This window comes from Solanum lycopersicum, chromosome 3, assembly GCF_036512215.1.
Source record: "Solanum lycopersicum chromosome 3, SLM_r2.1".
In the NCBI taxonomy this organism is placed as follows: domain Eukaryota; kingdom Viridiplantae; phylum Streptophyta; class Magnoliopsida; order Solanales; family Solanaceae; genus Solanum; species Solanum lycopersicum.
Window position 1 is genome coordinate 3,105,082 of NC_090802.1, and position 10,925 is coordinate 3,116,006.

Sequence of the window (10,925 nt, forward strand, 5' to 3'; positions counted from 1 at the left end):
ATTTGCATGAATTGAAGAGCACGGATGTGGAGTAACTAAACACCACTTCTTTTCCCGTCTATACGCTCTATCTCGAATCTTTTATCACGTTAAATCATTATCTAAAATAATTCATCAAAATAAATTTTTTTTTTATAAAATCAGTATAAACGTATATTACAGTAATATTTTAATGTATATTTTATTTTTTAAAAGTTAATGAAGTTACATTGATATACGTTACTGTGAGTAATAACGTATATCAATATAACGCCGTTAACTTTTAGAAAATAAAATATACTTTACATTTATACGAATTTTATTAAATTTTTTAAAAAAACAAATATATTATTTTAATGAATACCTTTATATAATAACTTAGTTTGATCAATACTTCCTCTGTCACAAACAATTGGAGCCTAATATTATTCACATGTTCCATTCGTCTGTTCGATTAATTAATGTTACACTATTTGATTTACTTATTTTTTTTAAAAAAAATTCTGGATAAATGTGTTATTTCATTTTAAATTTTAAAAAAAGTTATGATCTATTTTAGATATATTAAAAAGAAAAATGTATTACACAATTAATTAGGATGAAGGGAGTATAATTTACTTTTTCTGTTTTATGTTTAATCATTTGTGTTATGGAAGTTCATTTGAAAAAAGTACTCCAATTGATTAATATTTAATATTCAAAAATAATGTTATATGTTGAAACTGATTTTTATAAATCTCAAGCAGACTTAATTTAGTACCCTGAACATCTGGCTCCACCACTGCCTTTAACGCCTAATGGTATGTACAACCCCATGGTCATGGTCACGCCAAGTGCATATGTGCTCGTCTGCAACTCATGCCAAGACTGCCTGTTGGCTGCGGTGAGGAGCACTTTTAGCGCCTACCCGCAGCCAGCATCAACAAGCAGATGGCCCGCAGCCAGGACCCATAAGGTCAACTTGAGCCCTTTTACGTCCACAAACTGAAGTTCTGCCTATAAGACCAATTAAAATGCAACTTGTCTTTGTACAATCCTTTAGATATACTTTTTCTTGATGCAACTATATAGTAGTAATTTTGTATTACTTCTTCTATTCTCATCATAATCCTAGTTTAGTCAAAATTTTTAATATTTATATTAGCATCACCTTGTTGAAATCGTTGCGCTCTTTTACATAACCAACGCTTCATTGAATCCCCACTTTGCACAATATGATTCTGATTTTGGCCAAAAAAAGGTGAATTGCTTTGTTTTACATCACTATTCCAAAATAGCTCAAAAAATGCATCGCCTAACATAAGAATCCAAAAATTTGTCAAAGATGCACCATGTCATGTGTAATCGAGCACCACAATGACATATCTTCGTATCGTTTTATATGTGGCATGGAAATAATGACGATTTCGATTCAGCCAAAACACAAGGTTATTTGGAAAATGGAACTCAGAACATAATAATGACCAAATTGAACATTTACACATCACAACTAAAAGGATCTTTTTTTCAAAAATAACAACTCTCTCTTGTTACAACGTCACTTTACATCGAAAATCATATTACTACTATTCAACTTTTATCTAAACAGTGAGAAAAAAAAGTGTCAACAATAGGAATTTTCTATCTAAATTATATTCAAATACTCCACCGATTCTGCTCTTCACAAGAAGCATCTTCATTTGATTTTTTTGATAATAACACTGAACCGTCTGTTAAAACGCAAAAAATGAAAATTAGTTCAATATTACATATAAAAAAAAATTAATGAGAGCAGTAATGAAAATTTGATGTACCTTTTCGGGCTGAGCTGTATGATCTCTTGCAATGTAGAATAGCACTTTGGATACCGTCATTTTGCTCCAGCAGTGAATCGTCTCGGCGATTCATCGGCGGGATTGAAGCTCCGGCGAAGGAAGAAGCTGTCGACCGGCTTTTTCCTAGACGTTTACGGACGGCCTCGAGTACAGCGACTCTGTTTCCGTTTTTCTCTTCTGATGAAATTCTTGGTGAGCTCAACGATTGCACTGAAGAAGAAGATGATGATAATTGATTTTTGTCGGTGAACCTTTTCGAAGCTCTTGAGTAGAGAGGCTTCATCAAATTCAAATACTTACCCATATCAGCTCTTGTAAATTGCTTCGACGAATCGTTAATTGAAGATTCCCTTTCTTCCACCTTGCATTTCTGGGTTTGATTCTTCGGACTCACCGTAGAAGAATCGTCAATGATCACTCTCTCCGGCTTTGATTTCCTGAACCCCAAAAAACATACGGCGAACTTGGGAGATGATCGGAGTACCGAATTCGGAGACTCCGGCGAGTCCGACTTTCCCTTCCCCTGCTTTACCGGACAACTCTTTTCCGAAACAGAGTTGGATGGGATATTATTATCTTTTGGGTATCCATTAATCCCTGTAAGTACCAAATCGAAAAACGAATCCTCATCCTTGTCAATTTCTTCATGAGTACTCTCGGTTGATACCGTATTTCCTTTATAATCCACCGTACCGGTGAATTTTTGAACAGAATCAAAATCAGAGTCAATATCTCTAACAGCGGCAGTAGTACGCCAGAATTTGAGAAAGTTCAATGATTCCATGTGAAGGAAGAATTGGAGTAATGAGCGTGAAAACCTGAGCTTCGCAAAAAGAGAGAGAGAGAGTGATGTAAGCTTCTCTACTTTTTGAGAGGAGCTACGCAAGAAGTTTGTACTTTATAATGGCAAGGAAGAGGATGGATACAATTTGTATCTAAGTGAAAATGAGTTTTAAACTAACTATTTATTTATTTATATGTCGAGCTTATTAAAAATACACGTTATTTAATATTTGTTATTTTATAAAATTTATACATAAATAATAACTATTCATTTGTTTATCAAAATTATTCGAAATAGTTTAAATATATTCTTAAATTATATTTTAACTCAAAAATATCATTTCGGTCTAAGGACCACACTTGCATATATAGATGATTTAAGGAATTATATAACAAAATTAATTTGATTTTTTTAAAGTTGGATCTTCTAAGTACAACATATTAGTATTGGGATAAAGCGGAATTGGATTATATATATAAGGAAAGGAGTAAATGAGGAGAAGATAGTGAAATTAGGGTTTTAAGTCGTCTATGTGGAGGTGGGGTGTGTTTGGCGTGTACATGTAGAGTCTATGTCGCATTTTAGCACACATATGAATGTTTTTGTTAAATAGAAGGGTAAATGTAGTCCAATAATTAGACGGGAAGGAAATTTTTTAATTGAAATATAGTTTAAGGATATATTTAAGCTATCTCGAATAGTTTAGGATAGTTTTGCACATGTGGCATTTTACACAAATATGAATACTTCCGTTAATTAGAAGGGTATTTGTGGCTTATTAGTTTGACAGGAAGGGTATTTTCGAATCGAAATATTGTTTAAGGATATATATAAGCTACTTCGAGTAGTTTTAGGATAGTTTTAACATTTTTTTGTTTATTAAAAACTTGAGTTCAAACGCACTAAATAAAAGTGCAATAGTAAAATTATTTTGTTTCTTGAAGGAAGTAATATCTAAAATGATGACTTAAATAGGAATAGGAAGTGGACTTCCTCTATCCTATTTTTATGAGTTAGTTTGAACTTATGAAATTTACATTATTATTTTTTTCAAGTTTTTAGTTTTAAATAAATGATTATTATTTGTATGCCTATGAATTATTTCAATAAATTGAAATAAATATTTAAAATCGAACTATTACTTAATATATAAATATCTCATTCATTTTAGAATAAATTGAAAAAAGAAAAAGTAAATTAAATAAATTGAGACAAAAGAATACTCCATCCGTTTCATTTTATGTAACATTAATTCTTTTTTGGTCACTCCCAAAAGAAATGTCACATTTTCTTGTATGGTAAGTATTTAAAGTTACAATTCCTATTTTATCCTTGTTGGTCCCACTTAATTTTAAATAATATTTTAATATATTTATGAGGAAATAGAAAAAAGTGAGTTCAGTTTTGAAGAACAATTTGATAAATACTTCAAAATCTTTATTTATTCCTTAAACTTCGTATCGAATCAATAGTGCCACGTAAAATGAGACGAAGAAAGTATTAATTTTTTGAATTCTATAATTATAATAATATCATAAATATTTTAAATTTTTAGATTTGTCATGTGAAAATTTAATTAAAAACTTGATAAAGAAATTATTTTAAAATAAAAATAGAGGAGCATATAAGAGTCATATTCGTCATGTGAGAGAGGCAGAGAGTTCTGAGTTAATTGGAAAAGCAGACACGTTCTGCGCTGCGTACGCACAATTTACAGTAAAACCCTAATTTTTACTGTCTAAAAAGTCTGAAAATTATTTTACTTTTGATTTCACAGCCTTTTACTTCTCTATTGCAAGATTACCCAACCACAGTAATTAACGGAAATAACAAGCTTTATTACGATCGATCAGAGGTGTCAAATGAATATATTGAGTTGAAATTAAAGATATTAAAATAAATTTAAATATTATTGAGTTAAGTTTTGATCCGTCTAAATTAACTATGAGATTAAATGAGCTAAAAGATTGAATTAGGTATGCTCCGCCTAATTTGATTTGTGTAATCTTAATAATTTAATTTTTATAACAAAAATTTTAATTTCAATTCTTTTTTTTAAAAAAAAGATTCTAAATGGATAGATGAATCCTGAAAGATATAAAATATATGGTTCATGGTTTCATACCTTTGATATAGAAATGTACATTACATCATGCATATAAAGATGCTTAAAATGAATTGAAAATAAAATTGTGTTAAATTGAAGAATCTCTTAAAACGAGTTAAAAATTAAACTCAATTTAAATTATTTTGACCCTAACTTTTAAAATTTTGACAGAGTTACTAGAATTTTGGCTTATTTTTGACACCCTAGGACTTGTTAATAGTCTTAAATATACGTTAGTGCCATGTGTAACAATCCATTGCCATCCAGAATATAGGACAGTTATATGATTAGTAGATTAAATTATCTCGTGAATATAATATTGTGACTAATTTATCTTATTTAGAGAGCATATAAAATAATTATAAAATTTGATGGGATAAGATAGGATATCCCACCATTAATCCGGAATAAGAAGATTTTTATAAATATATTAATTTATCACATATAATTTTGTTTGTATAAAGCACAGATAATTTATTAAATTTGTACTTATTATTTAAAAAGAATTAGTATATTCTGATGTTTTCCTAAGAAAAATGTCATATTATTCAAAAATTGAATTTGTGAAAAGGGATTGAAGTCAAGTAGGTCAAGGCTAATCCAATTTGTTTCCTTTTGGGCTATAAAGCAAAGATTGTTATTTCATAATATTTTTTTAAAAGAAAATAGATAAAACCCAAAACTAAACTTCTTCGCTAGAATTCGATTGGTATAATATATAAACGTGGCTCTTAATTTGGTGTCATTTGATAATTATGTTTTTTATTTTTAAGTGTGTATAAGTAGATACTTAAACTTGTATAAAATTGAATGATGACGTCCAATATCTATTATGACATGTAGGACATGTGTGTTTTCTAGTTCAATTTTATACAATTTAATTGTCTACTTGTGTACACTCAAAGTTGGAGAGCTTAGTAGGATCATATTTATGTAGAATCCAATTTTGTATCATCTTTGAATTTAAAATCCTACATCCACATAATTTTTATCAAGTACTATGTGTTATCCAAATGCAAAATAATTGTAGGGTTGTTATAATTACTTCGTTTCTTTTATTTATTTATTTATTTATTTTCATTTGGTGTCAGGATTCCACATTGAAGCTCTGACTGAATTCGAATCGTGTACTACAGGGCATTCAGGAGTGGCGCTCCCCACAAAATTTTTCTCCATATTCAGAATTCAAACCCGAAATTTCTGATTAAAAATGAAGAAGTCAATAGTGCACCGTATGAATTCATGTTAGGTTAGTCGATTTTTACTTTTACAGAAGAGTAAATCAGAGTACAGCAAGAGACAAATTAACCAAAAAAAAGAAAAGCATGAATTGTAGTAAAAGGGAGATAGGAATTAGGAATAGAGAAACTTCCAAAAGAAAAGACTCATAAAAAGGGTAAAGTGTAAGTAATGTCATTGTTTTTCTGAATGAGATTCTCACTTTTTTCTTTTCTTTCACTACATTTTAATACTCTGACATTCTTCTATCTTTGAATTGAGCAAATTTGGACCAAATTGTGGGCATGCTTGTTTGAGTCTTTTACCTTCTTTCTTTTGAAGTGAGTTACAACAACTTCTTTGTATTAAAGTTTGACTTGCTTCATTCAACATGCACCTGCTTAAAAGGATAAATTTTATACGTAAAAATGTATTTGTAAAGTGTTTAAAGAACGTGAAAATAGGAAAAGTGAGAGAAAAATAAAGTGAGCTACAAATAAAGAAGGAAGAGTGAATTTGCAAATGTGTTTTTCTTTTTTGACCAAATAATGTCACTACTTTCTTTTCTTTTCACAGCTAATCAATACTCACTATAATATAAGTAACATTTTATACAAACTACATCATATTCTTATTCTTTCCCAAATTACAAAATTCCTTCAATTAAACGTCCTGATATAGGATACATCCCTCAACGTAGTATTACATCGCGTTTCGATTTTGAATTCATCACTCAATGTCTCGAAACATCGCGTAAAGTAACATCCTAGTATATCGTATAAAGTAATGTATCTAAATGATACATACTATAAAGTTGGGTTCGTATTATTTTCAATTAGTTAGGTAACTTTTTCATAATATAAAATACCAAAAAAAATTAACACTCATAACTATATATTGTTAGGATAATTTTATTACTTCAGTTGAATTTTCTTGATGAAAATTTAATTTATTCTACCTTGTAATCCCCTCCGCCTCTCGTTATTTATTCTTTTCTCTTACACCAACCGGAAAAAATATTAATCGATGATGCTACTATGTTAACCTAATCCACAAAAGTATTTTACTTTTACAATATGTGTTTAGTTAAAAGAGAAAAAATGATATAGAGAATAAATGGCTCCCCACTATTAGAGCAATTGAAGTCCGTAAGTTTAGTTACATGTCTTGCATGTCAGTGTTACGTTTTATCATCACTTATTAAAAAAAAAAAAGGAAATATAAAGCTATACATATATAAGAATATTAACTTAAGGGGGTCCAATGCAGCATTTTGATTGGACATTCCAAATCATGACTACATAAATAACTAACTCACTCTTTATTACTAGTCAAACCAATTAACATTATGATGTGTTTTCTGTGATTGTGTTCATGAAACTTTTATGCAAATCTCCTTAGTTCATTAGTGTCTCATCATCAATTACCTAGCTTCATTTGTGAAAGGACCATGATGAAATCTTCTCATATGCACTCTTTCTTATTTAACACTAGTCAAGTTCAACTTGATTGAAAATAGTTTTTTTATAATCTTACTTGAAAATAACTTTAAGGAATATCATGATATACAGAGGCGGAGCTAAAATTTAAAAGTTATAGATATGAGGTTTTAGTTTTTTAACTAGGTATCAGGTTCATAATTAACAATTTGTACGTGTTCAATAAAGTTCTTAAAATAAAATATTAGAGTTGGATTAAATCCGTCCTAAAGCGAGTAGAGAGATTGAAGGGAATTTTGGGCAGAGAAGCTCAGAGCAAGATGAGAGGGAGGATAGTGACGAGTGAGGATGATTAACTTCCAAAAAGCAAAAAGATATAAAAACAAAATATTCTTTAAAAATGTGGTATATAGAGGTAAGTAATGTCATTGTTTTAGTGAGAGGGACTCTTTTATTCTCTTTTCACAGTATGGGTAGACCCAAGACATTGATTCCTTTGATTGGTCAAGAATTTAGGACCATGTTAAGAGTGTTAATCAAGTTAAACAAAATAAGAATGTATAGGTTATTATTTCCATTCATAACCAGAGTTTTAGCGAGTGATCACTCAGCAATGAACACTAACTGAAAGTGGTCGGAAATGAGTACTTATCCCTTACAGAAATCGAACCCGTTGTCTTCGACATGAAAAGATGTAGAGATTCAAGTTTCAACTATTAAAAAAAAATTGATTATGAAGCATTTTTATGCCATATAAATCTGAATCAGTCAGATCTTCAGTTATACACCTATCGAATAGGTGAACACCACATTATCATCTTTGTACATTTTCCTTCATATTTTTCTTTGCGGAAGATTACCCAAAACAACAACATTAATCACATGATGTAAATTACCCTAACTATTGTATTATATGTAAGGGTCACCATCACTTAACATAGATAATAGTTCCTTTTATTTTTGTTGTTGTTGTTGTTTAAAGATTTCATACTTTTTTACCTTAAAGTATTCCATTTTTGTATTTTTTTTAAAAAAAAAAACAATTATTTGTAATAATTAATTGGGGCCTTAAGGCTTAACCCTTAAACCCTTGCTTTATTTGCTTGCCCATAAGCCGATCGATACATTAATCAAAATGCAATGATACTAATGTTTTTACAGCCTCTCTTTACGCAACTTAATTTTCTTTTTAAATGAATTTTAAATAGCATGCTGCTAGTAATTAATTAATTTGCTTAAGAATAAAAAATTCTAAGCAAATTAATCCTCACCCTTATCCATAAGAACATGGTAATTTTGTAGGCTATTATTAGGTCTGTTTGGAGAATTAATGAATGAATTGATCCCCACTATTATTATAACAAACTCCAAATGTTAAGTTACATGTCTTGTACGGAGGTTGCTGCTCAATAATTTGAAAATGATAATCCATAATATAAGATACTCTACTTAATTCACCTTTCTAGAGGGTCCACACTTTGCTTACACCACTAGTAGAATATTTGGATACCACATTGCTTCGACTGTACCTTTATTAGAAACGTCTTGATTGTTAAAGCGTTTGTTATTGTAGAAATTATGAAAAAAAAATGATCCAAAATTGTAGAAATGAAATACTTATCTTTCTTTGATGTGAAAAGTATAGTAGAAACGACGGAGGAAAATGTGATTGTCACTTTTAGTAGAAATTTAAAGTATATTCTTTCGTTTTATTGCTTAATTTCGTTGTTTGTAACGTTGTTAAGATTCTTTTACAAGGAATCTCTTGAGAAATAAGGGTCGCAGTTTATTTTGTATATGATGTTTTAAATTTCTATGGACGACATCAAGTTGCAGATGGAACAGTTTTACTCATCAAACTATTGAAGCATAGAAGCTTGAAACTTTTTTTTGTTAGGCTTTGTTTATAGGCATGAAATAGCAAAACCAGAATGATCAAATTCAATTCATAGCATACACTTGGACAAGTTGACAGAATGAAGAGACAAAGTTGAAAATTTAATAGAAAATATATACAAAAGCATTTACTCTGTTAACTAAAACTCCTAGCTTTTAGTTTACAGTGTGAAACACAGAAATGGATTGATAATTCAAATGCTCCATCTGCTCTCTTCTTCATAACAAGAGGTGCGTGCTACATCTTCAGTTGTACATCTTGGTAATATAATCGAGCAGTCTGCACGTTACGCCCATAATTAAGAATTAATCGATTAGTTGAATTCTGATTATAGTTATGCAGATACAGATAGATGTAATTTTGTAACCAAATTAGGCGATGAAAAAAAAAAATCAGGAGTTACCTTTTGATGCAGTGCTATAGGATCTCTTGCAGTGAAGAATAGCACCTTGTATTCCGTCATTTTGCTCCAGTAGTGAATCATCTCTGCGATTCATCGGCGGCAGTGACGATGAAACTCCGGCAAAGGAGGAAGTCGTCGATCGGCTCTTCATAACGTGCTTACACACAGCTCCAAATGCAGCGACTCGGTTCCCCTGTTTTTCATCCAATTGCTTTCTCGATGAGCTAATGAATGGAGTTGAAACTTGATCTGATAATCTAATTTTGTCCGTGCACATTTTGGAATTCCCACGCTTCACCAATTTCAAAAACTTGGCTCTTGCAAATTGCTTAGATGGCAATGGCGCGGATTCGTCAACTGAAAATTCCTCCTCCCTCTCTCTCTCCAGTTTGCTTCTTAAACTGCTTCCTCTGTGCAAACTTGTCTTGTTTAACTGCTTCGGTTCATCTATTCCCGCTTTATCTGAATTCGATTTCCTGAATCTGAACAAAAAGACAATACCAGACCCGAGCACGCTAACCGGAGAAGGAGATTTGGATTGTGAGTCAATTGGAGAATCAAATTCACCGATCTTCCTCTGCTTCACGGATTTAGAGTTACAGACTACTTTAGGGCGCCCATCAGGCCCTGTGAACACCAAATCGAAGAAGGAATCTTCATCGGGGTTAGTTACATAATCGATTCCATATATTAAATTCTTAACAGAATCAAAATAAGGAACATTATCAGTATCAGCAACAGTAGACGTGTTGGGGTCGGCGTTGGGCCAACATTTGAGTAACTTAAAGGTTTTCATGTTATCAGAAACAATTGTAGGTTTGTATAATCAACAAAGAGTTCGAATCAGAAGTTCAAGAGAGAGACGAAGAGAAACTTGTGGAATAATGCAATAACTTTGTTGGTTTCATGGCTTTATATACAGAGGACATTGTGTCATCGACGTGTGATAAAAACTCTAATGTTACAGTGCAGCGGTAAGTTCCTTTTCGTTCTTAATTAGAAGTTAAGACTTTAGTGCATGAGGAACGCGTAATATTAGATCAATTATGTAAAACAAAATTTACTTGTACAATTATCTCTCGTGAGCTAACTTTTAAGGTTGAATTAAGTTCATATTCGTTCTCGTTATATGATCCTGAACAATCATTTCTTATCATGTCCTACTTAAAACCTGAATAAGTCAATCCAAACGAGCTCTCACCAGACTACAAGTAAGTTCTTACCCCAAAACGGGTCGATTGTAACAATATAAAGAAAGAAAAGTAAAGCTCTTTTTTATTTATA

The 10,925-nt window shown here is 30.9% G+C and overlaps 2 protein-coding genes across 3 annotated transcripts; both read right to left on the bottom strand.

Annotated features, from left to right (window-relative positions):
* Nucleotides 1-1,462: 1,462 nt before the first annotated feature.
* On the bottom strand, nucleotides 1,463-2,740 carry LOC101258132 (membrane-associated kinase regulator 5-like). 2 transcript variants are annotated; one of them, XM_010319194.3, is made up of 3 exons: nucleotides 2,094-2,740; nucleotides 1,773-2,003; nucleotides 1,463-1,688 (listed from the first exon to the last, which is right to left on the bottom strand). In XM_010319194.3, exons 1-3 carry the CDS (start codon nucleotides 2,575-2,577, stop codon nucleotides 1,615-1,617), a joined length of 789 nt encoding a protein of 262 aa, XP_010317496.1. In that variant the 5' UTR covers nucleotides 2,578-2,740; the 3' UTR covers nucleotides 1,463-1,614. The 2 variants fall into 2 exon arrangements, with proteins under 2 accessions (XP_010317496.1, XP_004234282.1); XM_004234234.4 differs by having other exon boundaries at nucleotides 1,773-2,740.
* A 6,519-nt stretch (nucleotides 2,741-9,259) lies between these two features.
* Nucleotides 9,260-10,604, bottom strand: LOC104646106 (probable membrane-associated kinase regulator 2). The gene is made up of 2 exons (XM_010319195.4): nucleotides 9,642-10,604; nucleotides 9,260-9,517 (listed from the first exon to the last, which is right to left on the bottom strand). The coding sequence occupies exons 1-2, from the start codon at nucleotides 10,435-10,437 to the stop codon at nucleotides 9,432-9,434; spliced, it is 882 nt and encodes a 293-aa protein (XP_010317497.1). The 5' UTR covers nucleotides 10,438-10,604; the 3' UTR covers nucleotides 9,260-9,431.
* Nucleotides 10,605-10,925: the final 321 nt, after the last annotated feature.

What these genes read in the sequence shown, in the direction of transcription:
- LOC101258132 (XM_004234234.4), bottom strand. Translation starts at nt 2,577, where the DNA reads ATGGAATCATTGAACTTTCTCAAATTCTGGCGTACTACTGCCGCTGTT. An exon ending in ATACAGCTCAGCCCGAAAAG is followed by an intron (nt 1,689 to 1,772) that starts GTACATCAAATT and finishes GCGTTTTAACAG; the next exon opens with ACGGTTCAGTGTTATTATCA.
- LOC104646106 (XM_010319195.4), bottom strand. Translation starts at nt 10,437, where the DNA reads ATGAAAACCTTTAAGTTACTCAAATGTTGGCCCAACGCCGACCCCAAC. An exon ending in CTATAGCACTGCATCAAAAG is followed by an intron (nt 9,518 to 9,641) that starts GTAACTCCTGAT and finishes CGTAACGTGCAG; the next exon opens with ACTGCTCGATTATATTACCA.